The sequence below is a fragment of the Panthera pardus genome, unplaced genomic scaffold (genome assembly GCF_024362965.1).
Source record: "Panthera pardus isolate Hobbes unplaced genomic scaffold, ASM2436296v1 HiC_scaffold_7, whole genome shotgun sequence".
NCBI lineage: Eukaryota > Metazoa > Chordata > Mammalia > Carnivora > Felidae > Panthera > Panthera pardus.
The window spans coordinates 67,279,591-67,304,561 of NW_026527002.1; the positions used below are offsets into that span (position 1 = coordinate 67,279,591).

General features: G+C 41.8%; 2 protein-coding genes across 4 annotated transcripts in view; one reads left to right on the forward strand and one right to left on the reverse strand.

Moving 5' to 3' along the window:
* Positions 1–12,141, reverse strand: part of WASHC5 (WASH complex subunit 5) — a 63,495-nt gene extending 51,354 nt beyond the window's left edge. The window contains exons 1-6 of one of the 2 annotated variants that reach the window (XM_019459868.2): positions 11,969–12,141; positions 6,000–6,298; positions 5,386–5,531; positions 4,358–4,442; positions 3,662–3,762; positions 427–616 (exon numbers count right to left, since the gene is read on the reverse strand). In XM_019459868.2, coding sequence (XP_019315413.1) covers positions 427–616; positions 3,662–3,762; positions 4,358–4,442; positions 5,386–5,531; positions 6,000–6,185 — 708 coding nt within the window. In that variant the 5' untranslated portion in view covers positions 6,186–6,298; positions 11,969–12,141. Of the gene's footprint in view, positions 1–426; positions 617–3,661; positions 3,763–4,357; positions 4,443–5,385; positions 5,532–5,999; positions 6,299–11,968 lie in introns of those variants that run through there. The other variant, XM_019459869.2, reaches the window with a different exon arrangement.
* Positions 12,142–12,189: 48 nt separating this feature from the next.
* NSMCE2 (NSE2 (MMS21) homolog, SMC5-SMC6 complex SUMO ligase) overlaps positions 12,190–24,971 on the forward strand; it is a 215,157-nt gene continuing 202,375 nt past the window's right edge. Inside the window, exons 1-2 of one of the 2 annotated variants that reach the window (XM_019459870.2) lie at positions 12,190–12,314; positions 17,333–17,503. In XM_019459870.2, coding sequence (XP_019315415.1) covers positions 17,347–17,503 — 157 coding nt within the window. In that variant the 5' untranslated portion in view covers positions 12,190–12,314; positions 17,333–17,346. The remainder of the gene's footprint in view (positions 12,315–17,332; positions 17,504–24,971) is intronic. The other variant, XM_019459871.2, reaches the window with a different exon arrangement.

The window sequence follows — 24,971 nt, forward strand, 5'->3', positions numbered from 1 at the left end:
CTGTGTTTCCCCTAAGCTATCACTCACCTTGCTTTACAGTAATTCCTTTAGTTGTCTGTCTTTTTTCCTCAGCTGCAAGCTCGTTATGGGCTGGGACCATGACCTGTCTTTGTCGGCGATGGCCTCCCAGCACCTAGCTTGTGGACAGGCATGTAACACACGCTCAGTAACTCTATGTTGAATGAATGGCTGAGAGAATGATCTTTTTTCCAAATAGAGTTCAAATCCCATCCTCTCCCTGAAATCTCAAATTCTTCCCAAATTATTATCCCTTTTTCCTCTACCCAACTATAGTAGACCTCAAAAAGTTTGGACTTTTTTGGGTGCTTTTGTTCTTCTGAGGAATAAGGAAGGGAAGGAGTAATTGAGGAGGAAAGTGAAATCAATCTTTCAAACGACGAAGATGTTGGTAGATTTGATGCCCACCTGGTTGTAAATATCATCAGATCTCAGTCGACCAATGACCATACTGATGAAGGCTTCATTGATAGGCACTCTACGGAAATAACTCTCAGGATAGTTGGGTGGTCTTTTGGCTCCTGGTTGGCTGGAATAACCTGTACTTCGTAGCAGCTTACAAATATCATCCATGTTTGAATCAGCAGATCGAGCAGCGCTGAACCACGTTCACAATGGGAAACATAGGGCCAAACAAACCACACAAACCACACAGCTTAGAAACTCAAAAGTCCAAAAGAGCAGAATTTCATCATAACTTGACTTTATGTAGTTTTACCTAAGACTCCTGGTCAATCTATGTCCCCGGAGATTCACAATTGCATTTTCAAAAAGCCTATTATAGCAAACTTACCAGACGGATTCTTACATGTATGTATAGTTCTAAGTTGAGGTCCACAATCCCTTGTCTAAAATCTTTAGGGCTGGATTTGTTTCAGAATACTGCGTTTTTCAAATGTAAGAAATTAACATGGCGTGTAGATCGTATACAACACTTTAGTAGGGTCTCAATTAGCATTACGTGATCAGCACACGTTAATATTTCTGCAGCAAAATTTATGAATTGTCATGCAAATGAGATAAATAAGGACCATCTATAGCCTCCGATCTGGTCTGATCAGGTTTTGACTCCAAATGGCTTCAGGTGAGATCAGAGTTTGCTGCCAGAGGAGTTACTATGTGCACGCGTGTGTGTGTACACATGCATATATTTTCTTTGAGAGCTCTTTAGATTTCAGAGTTGCAGATAAAGAATGTGATCCAGTACCAACATTTCATAAGTTAAAAAATAGTTAAAAAATTTTTTGTAATGTTTTTTTATTTTTGAGAGAGAGAGAGAGAGAGAGAGAGAGAGAGAGAGAGAGAAAGGGAAACACAGAATCTGAAGCAGGCTCCAGGCTTTGAGCTGTCAGCACAGAGTCCAACATGGGGCTCAAACCCATGAACCGTGAGATCATGACCTGGGCCGAAGTCAGATGCTTAACCGAATGAAAGCGCCCCGGTTAAAAAATAATTTTAAAAGATTATGTCAACATAAAGTGGGATATATAATCATTGTTTTTTTTTTTTCCTTGGCAAGGTGTACCTTCTACAGAGATTGAATCAAAACATTTGTGATTTTCAGGGTGGTGTGGAGTGGTAATCCCTCAGACTCAAAGAATCTTAGACTTGAGGATGACCTCCTATTTGATACAAGAATCTCCTTTCCCACAACTCTGACTTGGCGATTGTTCAGGACTTCAGTAATGGGTCCTCACATTCTAATGAATTCACTGTTGTACCCAAAAGGACAAAGCAGAATTGTCAAAGCTGGCCTTGATGAGCAAACCCTTTTTTCTCCTTCTTTATGTCATTTATTATTTTTGGTTTTCCAGGTACTTTTGGAAATATACACAAGGGCATTCAAGGTTCATTTTTAAAGGGCGCCTGGGTGGCTCAGTCACTTAAGAGTGCGACTTCGGCTCAGGTCATGATCTCACGGTTCACGGGTTTGAGCCCTGCGTCAGGCTCTCTGCTGACAGCTTAGAGCCTGGAGCCTGTCCCAGATTCTGTGTCTCCCTCTCTCTCTCTGCCCCTCCCCTGCTCATGCTGTCTCTCTCTCAAAAATAGTAAGTAAACATTAAAAAAAATTTCAAGTCCATTTTTAAAAACATGGGTGATAAAACACCTCATGGTCAAACTGATGTGAATGAATTACGTCTGCTGTGGACACTCTCCTCACATACTGATGAAGCTGAAGTACACGGGCTAGTTGAGCAGCCTGCGATGACGGGGCAGCAGTAGCAGGTGTCGCTGAAAAGATGATGTCCCCAACAATCCCTTTCTGCTGAGGATCTGCCCCTTTGTCCTATTTATTTTGTCCCAATTTGTAAGTTTAAGAATGTGAATTCTAGGGGCGCCTGGGTGGCTCAGTCGGTTAAGTGTCCGACTCTTGGTTTTGGCTCAGGACCATGAGCTCATGGTTCATGAGTTTGAGACCCATATCAAGCTCTGCATTGACACTGTGGAGCCTGCTTGAGATTCTCTCTCTGCCCCTCCCGAGCGTGCTCTCTTTCAAAAATAAATAAATAAATGTCTAAAAAAAGAATGTTAATTCCAGTCTGCACATCTTCAGCTCACATTGCTAACTGATTCCTGCCTATCATTTGTTTCTTCCAAAATCTTGACTTTTTCTCTTATTTTTTTTAAAGTTTATATATTTATTTTGAGAGACAGAGAGAACATGCACGTGTTGAAGAGGCAGAGAGAGAGAGAGAGAGAGAGAGAGAATCTGAAGCAGTCTCTGCCTGATGTTGGGCTCGAACTCACAGACCATGAGATCATGACCTGAGCTGAAATCTCTAAGAGTTAGTCGCTTAACTGACTAAGCCACCCAGGCACCCCTTGACTTTTTCTAATATTGACCTTACATCCAGGTTTTGACTCATTAACTCAGCACGTTGAAATCTGTGTGGTAGATACTGGAATTATAGAACTTTAAGGTGGCTTCTGATTTAAAGACCCTACCCCTTAAAGTCATAGTTCTGGACAGACGTACGAAACACGTGATTGTGATATGTGCTGTTGTTTTGTTTCCACATATATTCAGGTGAGAATTCACTTCCCACCTAACTCTGAGAAATGGCTTTCCAAAGTCATCAAACCAAAAATGACAACAGAAAATTTATTCACGTCCCTACATCTGCCAAGGTGTAATATTTAAAGACTTTAAAAAAAAAAAAAAAAAGAACATTCATTAGACTTCCAACATTTCCAAATTTACCTTTAAGATAAAGAAAATTCAGATTCCTTTAAAAAAAAAACAACAAAAAAACTGAGGTACTATTGTGGACATGATGATCTATGTGTCTCTAATAATCTAAAACACATAGGCTCCTTTATGTGTAATATATAGATTACATGACATATAATCTATTATTATATAATTATAATATTATAATATTATTAATAATATAATTATAATTATTAATTATAATTATATTATTATATAAATATAATTATATATTATTAATAATATATTATGGTAATGATACAAATATAGAGTAATTGTTACATTTCTCCATTACGTTCAGAAGAAATAAGAACCTCACGCCTTTCATTCTAGATCGTACCGCTGCCATTCACGACGAGTAGTACAGAAACTACTGCGTTTTACCAACAGCGGTGCTTTTGGGGGGTGCGGTCCCAGCCCTGGGATGGATACCTGTATCGATAGTAGGAGACCAGCATTCTCTCTCGGACCTCTCCTTCGATCTTTTGGTCGATAACCAGCAGCATGACTCCATACAAGTACAGTGCTTCACACTATGAAGACAGAAAGACAATGGCCCAACTCACAGGAGTCTACGTTCTTATGGAATGAAGTTGACGAGGGTTAAAAAGAATCACTTCGTTCCTATTCCTCCCAAAGGCTTCATATTACAAGGAGACTGCAGATTTTCCCAAAGGCTCTCACCTTCTGTACAGAATGGGCTTTGGAAAATTTATGGGAAATAAATTTTAATTTGCAGTGATTACCTTTCAATTGGCCTATTTTTGGTATTTCGCTTGGGGCCCCAAATGGAGTCCCAACATTATGAATACTTTGAAACCCTTTACCTGGTTAATGAACTTTTCTTAAGTGACTATCACGTACTAGTTTCCAAGGCTGGAGGTCTGGGATGCAGAAGATAAAGAAGATAGGACTGCGCTGAGGAAGTTCACCACCACCCCATGATTTCCACTCACTTGTAATTCTGTTCAGAGTCTACTATGTTCTAAATTCAGATATTGTTGATTGGAAGAGAACTGTCAGTTTATTTGCTTCCCTTTAAAGAAGGGTACTTTGTATGTCTTTGGGACATATGGGAAAAAAGTTGACATTCTTGACTTTCTATTTTAAGTGGCTACTATTACTTACTAGAAGCTGTTTTCCATCTTCATTGAGGAGCACAGTTTCTAAGGTTTGCTGAATATACACACCTTCATTGAGATCATCTAGATATCTAGAAATGAAACCCCAGGGCAAGTTATTCATTCTAATGAAAACATGACCACTTTTGAAGAAGGAATATAAAGATTTTTAAAAGATAAGACAAGACACCAGACATTCTGGCCTTCACACGTTTGTGGCCCTTCATGCTCTTTACGAAGGGACTCGTGAAATGGAACTCCCAGTGGTTAGGGCCACAGGTTTGCTAACACTGGCTACTCTAAGCGGAAAGAACCGTCTCTAGTCCCGATTTATGAATCATAAGTATCTTAGAAGTAACGTTATAAAGACATGGAATAGTTTAAAAACTGCTGAGTAATGAATTCTTAAGGGCTGAAAGGAAGAAAACACTGTGCAGTTAGGGATGAGAAGGCAGGCTACGGTTACTAATGCTACAAAAATAAGCTTTTTCTCCACTTCTCCTAAAGAAGATGCTAAAATATGATCATAAACTACAGGATGGAAAGCCAGATGGCTTAATACAGAGAACAAACTGACGGCTGCCAGAGGGAGTGGGATGGGGTGGGGGCTGGGTGGGCAAAATGGGGGAAGGGGCGAGGGAGGTACAGGCTTCCAGTTATGGAGTCCCAGGGGTGAAGGGGGTGCTGCACGGCGACAGACGGTAGCTACTTGTGGGCACAGCAGAACTTACAGAGCTAACAGATCACTCTGCTGCACACCTGAAAGGAATGTAAACATTATGCATGGACTACGCCTCAATGAGAAAAAAAAAAGAAAAGAAAGAAAGCCATGACTCAGTACAAGCCGAGGTTATCGTACCGCTTCACAAGAGCAGGAAAGCATAACAACACTCTAAAATACTAAAGGTTGACAAGTGCCACTGGAAGGAAAAGACAATTACGCACAGTAGGAGAGGAACTCAGGAAGGCGTGCACGCTCTTGCCCGTTCCTTTTCCACTAGTTACCCCCAGAATAAGCTATTACTGAATTAATACCTGTTTAGGTCTACAATATATTTATGCACACTTTGAAAGGCTAAATAAAATCTGGTCACAATTTCTATGTGGTTTTCACGAAACTCTTCATCTAAATCCTGCAGCTCTGGCTTAGCTTCCAGCTTGCTTTCCCATAACTCTGGACCCTAAGAAGAAAAACACATTCATGTGAAACGTCAATAAAAGCATACTTGTCGGTAACATTTTCTAAACGGTCTTTTAAAAATGTGTTCCTATGCTTGAAAAAGGGGATCAGAAATTGAAAGAGGAGCAACAGAAAGTAACAGAGAGAACAGACGCCTAGATACGGAATCCCCTTGAAAGAAACAAAGTTGGATTGTAACCATGATCGGCAAGCTTTCAAGTGTGGGGACCTTCACTGTAAAATACGTTTCACCAAAGTTATCTTTTTAAAAGTGTGATTATGTTATGTTAGGGCTTCCCCACAACACCTTTATATTATTTTCAAATTAGCTGACGCTAAATGTGGTATAAAAGCTTTCCTCTTTAACTCTTTCTCCATAATTACTTAGCCTCTCAGGGTCCCACGCTTCCCAGAGAAAGCATGCTTTTGTAGGAAAGACAGTGTTGAAAATGCTGTGGAGGAAGGTTACCTTAAAATAGCTGAAATCAAAGATGATATCTCCATATTTCTGTAGATCGGCTCGGTCTTTAAACCTGAACACAGCAGGGATAAACTCCGAGAGCCTCAGAAGTTCAGCAATGATGGCATTACCGCAGGAAACAATCCTTAGGATTGCCTGGCCACACAGGTTGTTCTCAGCTAGGAAGTCCAACATCGTGCGGATGAGTGCCTGGCCGGGAGGAATGTTTCACTGGCTTCAGAGCTGAGGTCTGTAAATCATTAGATGAAACCAGGTCTGCTGACAGATTGGCTGCTCCATTAAAGGACCTGTATCCCAAAAGGAAAGTATAAAAAAAAAAAAAAATCTCCATTTTTAAAGGGGGCATATGTAACACATGCATAATATTTATTCTTCTCCCAAACTCACTTAAAAAAAAAAAGTTAAAACAAGTAATGAGTTCCGACATGAGGGAAGGGCCTTTATTGTCCACTCCTCCCAGTGTTCCATGTGGATGGACTTTGCTAAGTGAACACTCTTGGCCTGTTTTCAATCCTTTATTCACTTCTCCCTGTGAGAAAGGACCTAATGCAGCTGGGAGGAGCCAGTGAGCATCGCGGTTCCAACGGGCCCTATGTTGGGCACTGATTATTAAATTGTCCTTACGGGAGTTGTTTTACCTCTGGAAAAGATAACTGTGTCTCAAATCCACTCGAATTAGGTGAGGGAGCCACCTTGAAAAAAGTGTTTCTCATACGGAAAACATCGGAGGCCCTTGTTATCAAGGGTAAGACATACCTGAGAAATACTCCTGAGTGACGCTAAAGTAGAGACAAATGTTTCATACTGAGCGGTGGAAAAGTTTTGATTAGCAAGGTATCTCGGAATGATGTAATTAAAACGTATGAAAGTAAGTTCCGTACTTACCCACAATTCAGAGTAAAGTTGCAACAAGGACGTACTAACTCAAGGGACACACAAAGAATGTGCTGAAAGTTGATCTCACCAAATTGTGATTTTGATAATACATATCTTGTACTTCATAGTTGACTTTCATAGCATGATCTTAGAAAAAGGTAATTTTTGCAACAACAAAAAAAAATGTTTCAAGGCAGCATTCATTTTCCCAAAGGCCTCTTCCAACTCTTTTTTCAAATCATTATCTTTGAAAGTGTTAATTTTGTCATCATCTTCGCTGTATTGCTCTCCTCTACTTGTTAATTTAGCTAGGTCATCGTTGGGTCAGCTTCATGCAGGCCTGAATTATTTTTCAACTTCGTGAAGGCCTGTGTACTTCCTAACATTTGCACTGGCACTGTGTCCTATCGACACGACATTAGCATTAAGAAGAGTGACCACCAAAAATAAGAATTCAGCCCAAGAGACTCTTTAGCACATGAATATCTGCAAGGGAACTCATCTTACAAGTGATCATTACAATTTTTATATCCATGCCAATTTTTACGTTCATATGTAATCTTCTGGCTGCAGGGACTCAAAAAGTAAACAGGAAAATAGTGAGGACTTCACTGTACGCGAAACCAGAATGTGGGAAGACTTTGGACAGGAGAGGGCTTCCTCTGCAGCCCCAGCAAAACATTCCCCAACCCTTGTCACATATTTTCAAAGTTCACTCGCGCTGAGCTACCTTGTGTAGTTATCTTTTGTGTAACCCTTAAAGGTTTTCTTTTTTCCTCTTATAAGTCTCTTCTTATTGATTCAGTATTTAGAAATGTCTTCATTTCCTAGGATGCTGTTGATTCTCCAACAATAATTCCCTCCCTCCTTTCCCTTTTTTCCTATAGAGGACAGAACAGGTGGATCCTTATTTTCTCATTGCCCCCGAATCTAGGCTACACATGTGACTCAGTTTCGACCAAATAGACGTAAGAGGTAGTCTACGGCAGATCTGATAGGAAATGTTTTTTCCCTCCTGCGATAAGGAGAGAAGCACATGAAATTTCTCTCTTTCCTCTATCCCTCTTCTTCTTGTCTTTGAATGCGGCCCAATGAACATGTCTTGTCTGAAGTTTCAATAGCCACCTTGAGACCATGAGGTGATGAGCCTAAGAGAAAAAGGGCCCCAAACCTGCAGATTGTGCTTTGGAAGGAAAGAAAGGCTCTAAATTCTTGTTGAGGTGACTGACTCATTGATTCAACTGTAGCACCACCTATCTCTGTAATCCTTGTAAAATGAACTGTTTTTATGCTTTATTTACTGCTAGTTGGCTTTGGGATTATTTGTAGGCGGAAGCATTCCTAATGCTACAGATTCATTCATTCAGTAAATAGGCATCTAGTGCCTACTATGTGCCAAGCACTGTTTTAGGACCTGAGGCTGCTTCAGTGAACAAAACTAAGTTCCTGCTCTCTCTCATAAAGCCTGCATACTATTGGGAGTGGGGAAGAGACAATAAACAAATAAATACATTAGGTATCAGCCTGTGATCATTGCTGGGAAGGAAAAAGCATGATAAAGAGACGGAGTGTGTGCTGTTTTAGTTTGTGAAAGCCTCTCTGATAAGATATTTGAGCAGGGACCAGAAGGAAGTGAGGCAGCAAGCAGTAAGGGTATCCGGGTGTTGTCAGAAGCCCCTAAGACAGTTCCCGATGCCCTCCTTCCCCTTATTCATGCCCTGTGGAGGTCCCTCTCCTTGAGTGTGGCTTCCTATCTCTTAAAGAACAGAATATGGTAGATGTAAAAGATATCACTTCTGAGATTAGATTGCAAAAAACCTGTGACTTCTGGCTGGGGCGCGTTCCCTAGCTTGTTTGCTCTGGGAGAAAGCAACCTGTCATGTTGTAAGAGAGCCCTGTGATGAGGGAGTGAGAGGCCTCCCAACAACCACCTGAATGAGCTTGAAAAGGGACTCCCCCCACAAACCGAGGTGAGCCTTCAGACGACAGCATCTATTCACAGCTAGGCTGCAACCTCCCAAGAGCCCCTCAGCCGAACGCACCCAGCTAAGCCACACCAACTGACTCCTGACCACAGAAACTGTAAGACAATAAATGTCTTTTGTCTTAGCCACTAGGTGTTGGGGTAGTTTGTTATTTTACAGTAAGTGATGATCTGGGAGAAGGGCATTCCAGGCAGGATTTACAAGTAAATGCAGAGGCCCCAGGTCAGCAATGCACTAGATGTGTTCCAGGAACAGCAAAGTGGCTGATGTGGCTGGTGCAGAGTGAGCACAGGATAGAAGCACAGATCAGAGGAAGTGGATGGGGTTGCTCCAAGAGCAGGGACTGCTAAGAAGCCATTACAGTTGTCTAGAACTCTCTCCAACGAGGGTATCCTTTAATATACATTAAGGCATAAATTATTAACAAGCCCTTTCATTTTCTCATGATGTTTACTTGTGAAGGCACGTTGATCTCTCATAGGCTGAATTTCAGATAATTTCATTCCACCTCTTTTTTTTTTAAATTTTTTTTAACGTTTATTTATTTTTGAGACAGAGAGAGACAGAGCATGAATGGGGGAGGGTCAGAGAGAGGGAGACACAGAATCCGAAACAGGCTCCAGGCTCTGAGCTGTCAGCACAGAGCCCGACGCGGGGCTCGAACTCACGGACCACGAGATCATGACCTGAGCCGAAGTCGGCCGCTCAACCGACTGAGCCACCCAGGCGCCCCACATTCCACCTCTTTTAAAGTAAACTCTACCCTTAGCGTGGGGCTCCAACTCACCCCAAGATCAACAGTCACATGCTCTACTGACTGAGCCAGCCAGGCGGCCCAATTTCACTCCATTTTTTTTGCACTGAATGGGTGTGGCTGGGAAAATGAGACAAGAAAAAGGGGGAAATAATGGCAAATGGGGGGGGGGGGGAGAAAGAAAAAGTCACTGAAGTGCTCTGAAGACCACCAAACTAACCCAGAAGGATCTAAGGTCTAAGGACACCAGGTCTAAGCAGGAAGAAACTCCAGACACAACTGCAAGGTGGACAAGTTATGTTTCACTGCTGTAACTGCAACCAGATTCTGGATACCAACACAGGCCAAACAATGGGACCATGGAGAAAACATTTTTAAAGCAAAACACCATTACCTGCCTTCTTCCCTTCCCTCCCCAAGCAAAAAAAAAAAAAAAAAAAAAGGATGAACAGATACACTCAGCACCTGCATGCACATGGTCAGGTTAGCTTAGGCCTGGGATAATGACATGTCAAGACTTTTGTGTATCTACTTCTTATTGTAATCCTTAAATCCTTACACTGCTGGCAACATTCAAGATATTATTTGGTTACATTATTTGGTAAATACCCCAAGGTTGGCTGAAAAACTTGCCCTAAAGAACAGAATCTAAGAACCAACATTAAAGATGCCTAATCATGTTGCAGTGATTTCAGAATTATGTGGCTTTATAGAAGGTGCTAAGACGTGGTTGAGATTTTTAAAAAATCACTCTAGAATGAGGTGCAAATGAACACTGCAGAAAAACCCATATTGAATCTTCTAGTCAGTGGTTCTTTTGCTGCTAGAGATGAAGAAAATTCATAAAGACCAGTTTTTCTCAATATATGCTGCATTACTATTTGGCATGAAATGAAACCAGAGATCCCACTCAATTTCCTACTTTTCTTTTATAAAGCACCCAAAAAGTAGCTGTAACTTTATTTTTAAGAATTTAGTGTAGGGGGGAGGTTGGGGGGAGAGGGGAAAATAGGTGATGGGCACTGAGGAGGGCACTTGTTGGGATGAGCACAGGGTGTTATATGTAAGTCAATTGGACAATAAATTATATTAAAAAATAAAATTAAAAAATTATTTGAAATTTACATCATGTTTAGCTTTATGCAAAAGTAACCATCCTGAAACTACTAGTAATGGTAAATATGTGTGTATATTTGGTAAATTTGTGTGTATAAACACATGAAGGATTGAAAGTGAGTGTTTAGAATGAATAACATGTACTAGATATACTCATAAATGACATTTTTTTAAATGTTAAAAAAATAGAATTTAGTATGGAACTGTGGTTTATGGTTGGGAAAGTAATCCTAGACAACAGACAACATGTTTCAAGAATGCAGCATGGCATCATCATACCAATTACCGAGTAAGTACAGAACTGAATTCTGAAGGAAATAAAATTGTCCGGGGACAAACCGCTGTTTGCCCTACTCAGAGGACAAAAGAACATAGGTCTATTTTTATCCTTTCATAAGATCTCAGTTCCATAAAAAAGGAAGCATTGGTCTCCACCTATCCATTATCAGAAACAAAATATAATGGTTGTTGACCAAGATAAAAGTGACCGACAAATCCCTTCCAGAAGAGTTCTAAAATGAGTCTGATCACTCTAGTCCCATTCATAAATCCTGGAAGGGACAGGAGAAAGAGAAACGGGAGCTGCTCCTGGTCGTGGGCCAGTAAGACCTCTCCGTTCCTTCCCCTGACTCCATCACCTATGTTGGAGTAAGCTCCGCGCACTTGGAATCGGGACACCCGGCTCCATTACCGGCTCTGTGACTTATGTTTTCGACCGTGCGACCATAAACCAGTCAGGACCCTTGGAACTGTTTTGAGAAATGCAGAGAACTTTGGCACCGGCATGACACAGGTGAGGGAATTAAGGTGCAGAAAGCAAGAATGACTTGCTCCAACTCGCAGCCCACGGCATTACCAGAATTCAAACCCGGGTCCATCAGACTCGACGAGACTTCGCGAACCACTCAATTTTCTCGAGGGCAAACGGAGGGATAACACTGTCTACCCAGCACGGCTCCTGGAAACTTGGAAGGTACAGATGCGGGCCAAGCAGTTGAACATCACTTCCTAAAGCGCCCAGGCGCCGTGGAAAAATCTGTCCACCTAAGTGGAGATGAAGAGCCTGGACTGCGGCCCCGCCCCAGGAGGCCCCTCAGTCCTCCAAGCCGGGCTCCGCATCGAGACCGCACCGCACGCCGCAGACGCCCCTTCGGCCAGCGCGGCCCGGCCAGGGGCTGGGGAGGGGCCGGGGGACCGAATCGAGGGCGCGTCCCGCCCCAACTCACCTGTCACCCGGGCCACGCCAGGGCGCACGTGCAGGGCCGGCGATCGCGGACTGGGTTGGCACCTGGGTCCCCACGCCGCCCTCTCCGCACGCGTCCCCTTCTAGACGCAGCCCTCGATCGCCAGCCTGCGGGACCCCCGCTTCCGCCTCTGGCTCCCCTGGCGGTCACATGATCAGAGGGGCGGAGAGCAGGGCGGGGCGTCATGTGACCGTTCGCCGGCGCCGGCTGATGACGCGAGAGCCCGCGCTCGCGGTTTCAGCGACTAGAGAAGGGAGTTGAGGAAGGAGTTGGGGTCCGGGTGGGGGCAGTCCGGGCGCAGCCGGAGAGAGCTGGGTCGGACATCCAGGTAAGGCAGAAGCGAGGGGTGGCGATGGCGAGGGTGGCGGGAGGTGTCGCCTCCCTCTCGGGCCCTCCGCGGGTGCCCTGAGCTGGGGTCCGTCCACCTGGGATACGGTCCTGGCTCTGCACGTTAAGCAGTGAGGCTTGGGCAGGCTGCCCCCCTTCCCGAGACGCCATCTCTCCGTCCTTCTGCCCTGGTAGGGAACTGATCACGAATTCTTGGTGCAGATTAATCCAGTTGGAGCTGTCTTTAGAAGCAGGGCCTCGGGCAGGTCGTTTAAATAAGCTCTTGTGTCCGTTTCCTTTTCTCTCCTATAAATGGTTGTGAGGATTAGGATAATGAGAGTGAAGCGCCGGAGCACCCGTTTATGGGGAAATGGTGGTTGCTGTTATTGTTGTCAGTCTCAGTTCTTTATTGATCGCCGGTTTTGTGAGAGGAGCTGTTTTACATGCTGTAGAACGTGTCAGAGTTCTAGTTTAAGCTGCTCCCAGAGTGAGGGAGTGGTAGCCACGTGAACGAATAGTTGTGATGAGTTTTATAATCGTGTGTGTGTGTGTGTGTGTGTGTGTGTGTGTGTGTGTGTGTGTGTGTGATGGAGAAAGAGAGGGAGGGATAGTGGTAGCATGGCGGGGGTGGGGCAGGCAATTGCTTGTATAGATAGGAGAAGGCTTCATGAAGAAAGAAGTATCCTTGCATCTTGTAAAGGGAGATACAGCTCTGGCTGGACTCCTACAGGTCCCCATGGACTTAAAGGTCAATATAGTGTCTGTAAATTGTTTGCTTTGTGCTTACCACTGTGCTGTACAGAAAGATGAGAGAGGGAAACAGTATTTAAAAATTTTTTTTTAATTTTTTTAATTTTTGAGAGACACAGAGAGCCCCCCGGGGGGGGGGAGGGGCAGAGAAAGAGGGAGACACAGAATCCCAAGCAGGCTAGGCTCCAAGCTGTTGGCACAGAGGCCGATGCGGGACCCAAACCCACAAGCTGAGCGATCATGACCTGAGTTGAAGTCCAACACTTAATTGACTGAAACACACAGGGGCCCTCCGGGGAAACTTTTTTTTTTTAATATAATTTATTGTCAAATTGGTTTCCATACAACAGCCAGTGCTCATCCCAACAAGTGCCCTCCTCAATGCCCCCCAACCACTTTCTCCTCTCCCCCACCCCCCATCAACCCTCAGTTTGTTCTCTGTATTTAAGAGTCTCTTATGGTTTGTCTCCCTCCCTCTCTGTAACTGTTTTTCCCCCTTCCCTCCCCCATGGTCTTCTGTTAAGTTTCTCAAGATCCACATATGAGTGAAAACATATGATACTTGTCTTTCTCTGATTGACATTTCGCTTAGCGTAATACCTTCCAGTTCCATCCATGTTGCTGCAAATGGCATGATTTCATTCTTTCTCATTGCCAAGTAGTATTCCATTGTATATATAAACCACATCTTCTTTATCCATTCCTCAGTTGGTGGACATTTAGGCTCCTTCCATACTTTGGCTATTGTTGAAAGTGCTCCTATAAACATTGGAGTACATGTGCTCCTATGCATCAGCACTCCTGTATCCCTTGGGTAAATTCCCAGCAGTGCTATTGCTGGGTCATAGGGTGGTTCTATTTTTAATTTTTTGAGGAACCTCCACGCTGTTTTCCAGAGTGGCTGCACCAGTTTGCATTCCCACCAACGGTGCAAGAGGGTTCCCTTTTCTCCACATCCTCTCCAGTATCTATAGTCTCCTGATGTGTTCATTTTAGCCACTCTGACCGGCGTGAGCTGGTGTCTCAGTGTGGCTTTGATTTATATTTCCCTGATGATGAGTGATGTTGAGCATCTTTTCATGTGTCTGTTGGCCATCTGGATGTCATCTTTGGAAAAGCGTCTATTCATGTCTTTTGCCCATTTCTTCACTGTATTATTTGTTTCTTGGGTGTGGAGTTTGGTGAGTTCTTTATAGATTTTGGATACTAACCCTTTATCCGATATGTCATTTGCAAATATCTTTTCCCATTCTGTTGGTTGCCTTTTAGTTTTGTTGATTGGGGAAACAGTATTTTTTAACAAATATTTATTTTGGGAGAGCACAGGTGGGGGACGGGCAGAGAGAGAGGAGGAGAGAGGATCTGAAGCAGGCTCTGCACTGACAGGCCGACAGCACAGAGCCGGATGTGGAGCTTGAACTCCCCAACTGTGAGATCCTGACCTGAGCCAGAGTCCCAACGCTCTACCGACTGAGCCACCCAGGTGCCCCGGAAACAGTATTTTTAAGTTAGCTAATAACTAGTTCTGCCTGAAGCGAATCTTAGACCTGCTGAATGTTTTTGTCTTTCTCCTTCCCCCATTCATGTGTTGAAATACTGATGCCCGTGTGGTGGTATTAGGAAGTGGGGCCTTTGAGAGGTGCTTAGGTCTTGAGGGTAGAGCCCTCATGAATGGGATTAGTGCCTTTGGTAAAAGAGGCTCTTCAAGCTCCCTTGCACCTTCGACCTGTGAAGAGGAAGACTGAGAAGGCCTGGGGGCTATGAACCAGGAAGAGGGCCTTCAGAATGCAACCCAGCTGGCACCTTGATCTTGGACTTGTCAGCCTCCGGAACTGAGAGATAAATTGCTGTGGTTTATAAGCCACCCAGTCTGGTGTCTTATTACAGCAGCCCGAATGGCCTAAGACAAGGTCTGTTAGGGGAGGCAAAATAACATGCTTGGGAAGAACTCAAGAAACCTCGTTTTAAACTTCCTTGGTAACGATACGTTCAGGGAACAAAAAGATTATTCTTACTGGGGAAGACTCCCAAGTGGAGGTTGATTTAAACCTGGGTTTCTCAACCACTGCGTGATTGACATTTTTGTCCTGATGATTCTTTGGGGTCTCGCAGGTGGAGGCGGGTTGCCGTCCTGTGAGTTAATGTGCTTAGCTGTACATAGTGGTAGAAGTAGGGAAAAGTGCGTCTACGCCATCTGTCCTCTCCATCCATTCTCTTTGCTTCTCAGTCTGAATCTTTTCCCTGGAAATACTCCAGCATTACAGAAGGAAGTTTTCCCCAGCTCTGTGCAAGTGTAAAGTTTCATTCGCGTAATGTGAATTTTGCACGCACATCATAAGGATAGCTACCATGTGCTAGATACTTCCCATTTATCCTGGATTATATTATTCCCTGTATACACTGTGTGTTTTTGTCAGCTCCCGCTGCTATTGAAAAATAGCATAGACTGGTGGCTTAAACAATAGAAATTCATTTCTCACAGTTTTGGAGACTAGAAGCTGGAGATTGGGGCGCTGGCATGGTTGGATACTGGTAAGGACCCTCCTAGTTCACAGTAGGCCACCTTCTTGTTATATCCTTACAAGGTGAAGAGAGAGAGAGAGAGAGAGAGAGAACTCTGGTGTCTCCTCCTCTTCTAATAAGGACACTGATCCCTTCTTGAGGGCTCTACCCTCAGGGTGTCTAAACCTAATTACCTCCCAAAGGCCTCATCTCAAAATACCATCACCATGGGGGTTAGGCTCTCAACATACAAGTTTGGCGGGGGTCGAGATGCAGTTATTTGAGTGTTCTCCGTACTTGTTTGATTCTAAGAATTATCTGGGGTTATTCATAAAAATACTGGTTTCCTAGAGTATCCACTAGGGACTCTGATTTAGTAGGTCTGAGAGAGTACCTGTATATAAATCTATATTTCTTTTTAAATTTTTTTGTTTATTTATTTTTGAGAGAGAAAGACAGAGTGTGAGTGGGGGAGGGGCAGAGAGAGAGGGAGACACAGAATCCGAAGCAGGCTCCAGGCTCTGAGCTGTCAGCACAGAGCCCGACATGGGGCTGGAACTCATGAACCACGAGATCATGACCTGAGCTGGAGTCGGATGCTCAACTGACTGAACCACCCAGGTGTCCCAAATCTATGTTTTTGAGAACCACGTCAACTGATTCTTAAGATCAGACAAGTTTTAGAAAACTACAACATTTGATTTCAATAATGCTGTGAGATAGATAGATAATTTCCTTCAGACTGAAGATAGAGAAGGTAAGCAACTAAACCAGGGTTGTGAAGTTTTAAGTAGCATGGATGGGACAGAATTTTCAGGCATCTCTGCCCATTGTCCATTCTTGTAAGCACTATTCTGTACTGTCGCTTACAGTGTTATAATGATGAAGTTGATGGTAATATTTGCTTCCACTTTTAAAGATTTATCTGGTGGGCATTATTTTCAGTGTTTTATTATACACCTTAACTCATTCAGTTCTCACAGGAATCCTTGAGCTAGGCCCTGGATGATTCCTATTTTAGGAGGGGGAAAAATGAAACACTGAGAGGTTAAGTAATTCGCCTGAAGTCATTCAGTTACTCAAATGGCAGAATACGGCTCTTAACTGAGGTAGTCTGGTTCTAGAGGCTACATGCTTGACCACTACTCCATATGGCCTCCATATTTTGCTCTATAATGTAGAAAAATTCTGCTTTTACTGACAGAGTCTGGGATCTTACCAAGTCTATAAATCTGTTAGAACCAGAGGACTGTCAGGAATTTATACGGTATCTATATATATACATTTTTAAATTTATATTTAGTATATTATGGTTTTCAGAATTCAATATGCATATATGTCAGATAAGTTAACAACTACAGATTTTGGAGTTCTCTGTATTAAACTATTTTACTTTTACTACTATCAGTTTTTAGAAAAATGCATCAGATGAATAGTCTACTTTGTCTAACCCCTTTATGTTTTAGGTTTCATAAAACTATGCTGTTGTTGAATTCTTCAGAGAACCAAGGAATGTTTTAAAAGAGGGTATTCTCCCTCCTTTGAAAAACGAAGACCCTTTCCCCTTGTACTGAGTGTATCTGTGTTTGGTGGCCCAGATGACAGCACAGTGCTTTAGTGTCCCCTCCAGGGATGGAGAATGTTCGTAATAGTGTGGCACTTGTGGGATATTAGATACATTCATATGGATGTTTATAGCAGTTTTATTTTCTTATGCAGTTATTATTCTGACCCCTAAATCTTATTTTATTGTGTTTGAAAACTTAGGCAATAATTTCAAGATGCCCGGACGTTCGAGTTCAAGTTCAGGCTCAACTGGTTTTATATCCTTCAGTGGTATAGAATCTGCTCTCTCCACTTTGAAAAACTTCCAATCCTGTATCAGCTCTGGAATGGACACAGCTTCTAGTGTTGCCTTGGATCTTGTGGAAACTCAGAGTAAGTAACAATTAAAACTTATCTCTTTTGTGTTTACTTTGAGATAACCTGGTGTGGAGGCATTCTAGGGATATGAGATACTGCTCACCTTTTGAGTGTTCTTGGGGCAATCACTTAATCCCTCTGGGCATCTGTTTTCTCATTGTGTTCTAAGTACCGCATGACAGTGTACTGAGAATTAAATGAGACTGACTTATTCATGTTTCTGCAAATAGTTCTATGCCAGAAGAAACTGCACTAGAAATTTACAGGTGAAAACAGGAAGGTTCCTGTCCTCAAAGATCATTCAATCTAAAGTATGTGACATTTGTGAACTGTAAGGGACGCAAATGCATTATAATAAAGTTATTTTGCAGGAGTTTAAGTCTTCGTGCTTGATAGACTAAGCTTATGCTAGGGGTACCAGCTAGGAAGGCCTCTACCAAAATAGGAGAGTTCAGCTTGGATGAACATTTTTCAATCAGAAGATTTAGAAAGATGTTATTTGCTTTCTTTGAATTAGGGTTGTTTTTATTTTATGTTATATACAGAACAGGGGAGCAACAGATTTTTGTTTGTTTTCAATATCGCTAGTTTTTAGCGATTTGATTGTGATGTGCCTTTGCATGATTTTCTTTGTTTATTGTGTCTAGTGTTCTTGAAGCTTTGTGGATTCGTGGGCTTATAGTTTTGATTAAATTAAGAAAAAATTTTGCCACCATCTCTTCAAATAGTTTTTGTGTCCCTCCCCTCCCTTCCCCTTCTGGAACTCTAATTACACGTGTATTGGACAGCTTGATAGTGTCCCGTAAGTCACTGAGGCTAGTTGATTCTTTTCAGGTCTTTTTCTGTCTGGCTTCAGCTCGTAGTGCCTGTTGCTGTGTCTTCAAGTTCATTGGTTTTGTCTTTTGCAGTGTCTACTCTTGTTAATTCTGCACAGTGAATTTTAAATTTCAGATACCGGATTTTTCATCTCTGGACATAAAAAAGAATTAAATGGAATCTTATTTCTGTCTTCTATCTCTCTTCATTATGTTCATATTTTTCTCTGTATTGTTGAATATACTGAACATATTTATAATACCTGATTTAACATCCTTATCTGCTAATTCTGTCTTCTCTTGTCTATTGCTTCTTCTTCACGTGGACATTGTGTGCGCTATGTTGCTAAGTGTTTGGATTTTGTTGTCTTCCAGTAAAGAATTATGGCATTTGTTTTGGCAGGCATCAAAGTAATTTGTGGAGTAGGCTAATCCTTTCCAGGTTAACTAAACTTTGTCAGTGCAGGTCAAGTTGGTGTAGATTTATCTTAGGGCCAATTTTGCCTTGTTACAAAGCTTGGCCTTCCTGAGTCTCTATTGATTGCCCGGAGGGTTCAGTGAGATAACTCCACTCCACTGGATGCAATTTGAAGCTCTTCTCATCCTGTGTGAATTCTGGGAATTGATCACTGTATAGCTCCCAGCACTTTTTTCTTAGTAGTTTAGGATTGAGGGGATCTCTGCAGATTCCTTGAGCGCTTTCTGTGCATAGCTCTCTCCCAGTGCTGTCTTGAAAACCCCTGTTGTCTTAGCCTCCCTGAACTCTAGTCTCTGTCTGTCCTTAGTCCTTGAAGATTTGCATTCCCTGCTTGGATTCCTCCTCTCTTGTGCAGGGAGGAGGGCAATTGCGTGACTTACCTAACTTGTTTTTCGCTTTCTGCAGGACTCAGTTCTGCCCTGCCTGTTGCCCCACTGTCTGAGAGCAGCTGTCAGTTTTTATTTCATCCAGCTCTCTAGTCGTTCACTGCAGGGGGGCCAACTCCACACCAGTTCATTCATGGCCAGCAGCAGAAATCACCCATAATTTTTAGTGGGTAGCCTTCTAAAGTTCTTAACCTTGACTTGAAGTCTAACTTGGATAAAAGTCATAATAAAATCTTCAGCCATAAGAGAGAAGAGCAGTTGACTATGTTGGAGAGCAGTGACTGGATTGGAACAAATTGAAGTAAAGAAGAGCATGTGGGAAAGTCCATGAATTATCTTTGTAACAGAAATGCTCCCTTTCTTCGCCTCTAAGATTAGCACCCTTTCTGTTTCCCTTCTGGGTTGCCCAATTTCCTCACAAATTAGAATGAACTTTGTTAAAAGAGATGTTAGTGATCACTGAGGTACCATTTTCTCACTCCGCACTGCAATTCTCTTGTTGGTAAGGGGGATTCTTGTTCCCAAGAACTTGGAGGGAACTGATGTGTATTGTTTTGTTTCCTGTTGGTTGCATTTTCCTATACCAGGTGGTTGACCCTGTTCAACTTCTAGCTCATTTGAAGTGATCACCTTTCCCTGTGCTATGTTATAGGATGTGTATCTAGGCAATTGACTTTTACTGTTGCCATGTCTACTCCTTTTTTCTCCAAGTGTGTTGGTTATTCTGGGAATACTTTCTTTTTCTTTTTTTTTAATTAAAAAAAAATGTTTAAGTTTATTTATTTTGAGAGGGACAGAGAGGGAGACAGAGAATCCCAAGCAGACATCACTGTCGACGCAGAGCCCGACATGGGCCTTGAACCCCTGAAATCGTGAGACCATGACCTGAGCCGAAACCGAGAGTTGATGCTCAACTGACTGAGCCACCCAGGTGCCCCTGGGAATACTTTCTTTCTTAGTTGGGAAATGAAATTTCTTACATTAGGAGATTTTTCAGGTAGCTGGGGCTTATTTTTCGGATTTTTAAATTTATTGTGTACTCTTCTGCTTTCTTAGGCAGAAGTACTAACTTAATTTATCAAAAGTGTTGTTGTTAATATCATCTTTGAGCAGTTGAATTCTCATAAGCCCTTTAAGTTTAGTTAAATAAAATTGAGGAATGGCCCTGTTCTTTTTTTTTTTTTTAAGTTTATTTATTTTGAGAGAGAATGAGAGAGTGCATGCACGTGCACTCAAGCTTGTGACCAGTGTGGGGAGGGACAGAGAGAAGAGAGGACCGTAGGCAGGCTCCGTGCTATCCGTGCAGAGCCACACACTGGGCTTGATCTTAGGAACCACGAGATCATGACCTGAGCCGATATCAAGAGTCAGACACTCAACCGACTGAGCCACTCAGGTGCCCCTAGGAATGGCCCTTCGAAAACGTTAATGTACCTCAGGTTGTGTCCTCTCTCCTCTCTGCCAGGAAAGGAAGGGTTTGAAAAGAAGGAAAAAAGAGTTTTGTCAGAAACTCATACTGTTACAGGCAGTTGCTCTTAAAATGTGAGAATTAAATAGTTGGTCTCTGTACATATCTAAATTAATATTTTAAAAGTGCAAAATCAAAACTAATCAGTAGAGCAAGTCTTTGAAATTCCTTTATGTGCTTATGCTGCCTCTGTTAACGTCTTTGATGTCACCTGTCACATGAGAGGCCTGGGTTTGCAAGACTTGCTTTTCAGAGTTGATTTTTTTCCTCCTAAGTGATAGTTTTGCAGTTACCCACAGAGTAAGGGATGGCACTTAATTGTGACTGTGTGGACCACAGTCATACTGATCCATTTTTTTTTTTTACTTCAAATATATAATTCTTTAATTTTGAGTAAATAGATATTAAAATTCAGGGTTCTTTTTTTTCCAAAGGAGGGCATAATATAAAGCTGAATTTAAAGAAATGCATACTTGTAAATAAATTTTTGGACTGCTTTTACTGAATCCTAGGTGTTTTAAGTTGCTGTATGAGAAATTAAATAAGTTCTCTAAGATCTAAATAGAAAATAAACAATTTAGCAAGGCTTCATTAGATCTGCTTTTCTCCTGATTACTTTATAACATAATTGCACAAAGCAGATGTATGCAGTGAGCTTTTCTGTGGCATCTATTCTCATTAGGGTAGCTGACTCTTAATTTAAAAATCGGCAGTAGTCTACCTCCTTGGCTTTTCATGTGTTCCCAGGTAAGCTCCGCCCCCACTTAAAATGCAGTAACATGCCATATCCCGACATCCTGAAACCAGTTAATGTTTTCTCTTTGTCTCATGGTTGTTGTTGTTTTTCGTATTTATATTGTATTTTGCTGTGTTAATATGTCTGATCTTCCCTTTGAACCTGGTCTCCTTGGGGCAGAGACCCCAGGGTGCTCATCGGACGTTTTCAGAGGTTGGGACTTAATTTGATGTTTGTCAGGTGTTGAGTGTGTATGAATTACATAATAAGTATCTTTGAAGACTGTTCTCCAAATACAGTTATTTGAATCCACTATGTAGAAAATTAAGTTGTTTTCAAAAATTAGAAATTGTGCGTTTTAATTTGTAAACCTAGTTTTTTAAGGCTTTGCATTTAATTTTTGTGTAAGAGCTAATTCAGTGCGTCAGAACCACTTAGAGAGCTTGTTAAAGCACAGATTGCTCAGCCCCACCATCAGAGTTTCAGTAGGTCTGGATGAGCCCAAGAATTTGCATTTCTAACAAGTTACCAGGTGATGCTGATGTTGACGCTGCTGGTCCATGGACCTTACTTTGAGAACCAGGTGTAATCATCATTTCCCAGTTGGCAGGAAACTTCCACCACTAGGTGGCACCAGAATACTTCTGATGAGGTAGCCTTTGGCCTTAACGATGGGTTTGTTGACCGCAGAGTTCAAGATTGTGCAAAAGGTAAAATCGCTGAATTGTTGGCATTTTGTAGCTTAGAGCCTGAGTTATTCCATCTATCTGAGAAAACAAACATGCTGCCTGTATCAGACCAGAGAAACTATAGGGCTATTAAGGTTACATTTTAAGATGAACTCTTCCAGGAAGGAGGAATAACCGCACATTTCCACTAGCTTCGTTTTCAATTACGCAGGCTATTCATTTGCCAGTGATAGATGTTGACCCTGTCATAAGACAGAAACATACACTGCCGCTTTGTTACTTATTACTCTGAGTTATCAGATCTTGATTTTTGTTGTTGATTTCATTTAAAAACCACTCTTAAAAAGGTTTACATGTTCCGTTCACAAAAATATGTCATTTTGTCCTTCTACTAGAGGGCCAGTAGTGTTTGGGCGGTTTTAGGAGGTTAAAAAGTGTGAAGTGTGCTTTCCTTTCCCAACTGGCTTCCTCAGTCAGAAAGTTGAGTAGTTTCCTTTTTGAGCTGGGGAGAGGAAGGTTTGAGCAGTTTGCCTCACCTCACCTCTTGTCGCTGTGTATTCCCACCACATAAACTTCCAACCATCCCAACACCTCCAGGTTTTCTTTCTTCCACTGGCTGTAACGACTTGAAGGTTTGCATGGTTTCTCCGCACGATGGAATGTGTGGAAATCACTGCTTCTGTGCTCTCCTGTTTGCTAAGCTCTCCTGTTTACAATGGGATGTCACTTTCTGAAATAGTAAATGAGTCATATTTTAGTTTTTGAAACAGAATATGTATAGTATCTGAATACCGCCTGGGTTCTTCTAGACTCTTAATAATCTTTCCGTTGATTCTAGTTATTTATATTTGGAGCAAAGGCATGAGTTAGGTTTCGGTGACCTAATAGGGTATGAAAATGACTAATGCAGAAAAAACGGAGTTGGAATCACTTGATCAGATTTAAAAATTAGACTAGCACTTTATCATGTTATCTTTGATCGTTGGAAAGAATTAAGACTAGTTTCATGTTAGGCAAAGATGACAACTCCAGACAGAAGAACAGACTTCAGGATCGATTTTGAAACAGCAGTTTCCTTTTTAGAAAATAAAATTTTGTCTGGTGGTAAGCAGAAAGGAGCTTTTATTAGGTTGGTGATTAACAGTTGAAACCAATTTGATCATTTTAGAGAAGATTGGTATCATTCAGGCCTATTTCTCCTTCGGTCTGTACTTTGAAACTGAGGTTATATGTTCTTGTGCATAAGTGTGAAGCATTATCTGTATATTACAGCACCGTCCAATAAAAATACAGTGTGAGCCACATGTGCAATTTAAGCTTTTCTATTATCCTCATCATAAAAGGTAAGAGGAGAAACGAATTTTAGTAATATTTTATTTAATCCCATGTGTATAAAATATTATTTCAACATGTAATTAATATAAAAGTGGAGTTATTTTTACATTTTTTTTGGTACCAGGTTCAAACTCCTTCAGTCCATCTCCATCTGGACCAGCCATGTTTCATATGCTGCTTAATAGCCACACGTGGCAGGTGGCTACGATGATGGACAGCAGCGGTTATATAAGTTATTTCATTTTTCAGTGGCTATCAGAGGACGGCAAGAATGTAAGGGTAGTTACATCAACTAGTTTTGCAGCTTTTTAGCAGTTTTGGTGACTATTCAAATCAAACCAGTTGGCAAGATGAGACCATACTATTTACTGATGTGCGTGTGTGTGTGTGTGTGTGTGTGTGTGTGTGTGTGTGTGTAGTTGTTACTCCTTTACCACTGGTGGGATTGTCATTTTAAGTTTTTCCCCAAATTGTTTAGCCAGCTTAAAATTACTTCTGGGGATCTTATTAATATTTGGTTCCGTTTGAAATGTCATATGCTGATTTGACTCCACACCTACAGTACTTTGATATTTTGTAGCTAATGTGGTAAATAAATTAGTTTCTTAGGATATTGGGCAACCCAGAAGGCTCCAGCCTCTTAACTTCTGCAGCCAGAATACTCTAGTCGCTGTAAATAATTAGGCCAGTCAGCAGTTGACCTTGGAAATGCTAATTTGTTTGTCCCTAGGTGCTGCAAAAGCGGGCTTTCCTTTTCCCTCCCAGGATGGGAGTTAAAACCTTGTTTGGGGAAGTTCTAAGGCACTTGGGGTCAGCTCCTCACACACCTGCTTTGTGCTCATTTTTGCATTGGGACCGAGTTAAAAGAGGAGTATTCCTTGCAGGAATTTCTTTGAAGGCCTCGTGGAGTTATGTTTTAATGGACTTTGAGAGCAAATTTATTTACCTTTGGATCTGCCCTTCTTCCTAGCACCATTCGCCTTAGTGATGGTTGATTATAAGGATTTCATCACTATTTCATTATATTTCTTAAATTTATTGAAAAAGGACATGGAAGCCATCTTTTATCCCTTCGATTTAGTATTTAATCAGTGCTGTTGTAGCGTCAGATCCAGAAGAAGGTAGCTAAAAAAAGAAAGTAGAAAGAAATGTTAGTTGGAAAAGTTACACCCACTGAGAAGTTATAGGCAGTATTTGGTAGATAGAGGAGAGAGAAAATTTATGAAATCCAGAGTTTCTGTCTCTAAACTGGTGGTGGCAGCAGTGGTGGCTTTTACTTTAAGACAAAGATGTAGGTTTCCTTTTCTTTGGGGCAGTGCTCAGGCGAAGTAATTTTCCCTCTTTACTGTACAATACTGGTTCAGAACATTTGTTTGAGCTTACTTTTCACTCTTCCTAGATAATTGTTAGCACTTTATGTTGATCGGTCACCAATTGTTTATTGGCCCATGCCCTCAAGAAGCTAATAATTGAGTTAGCGGATAAGACAAGTACGTCTGAAGATACAGGAAAACTTCATAGTAGTAAATGTCTGTTCTAAATGAGATTATGAGTCTTTCTGTCCTCTTCATGACTT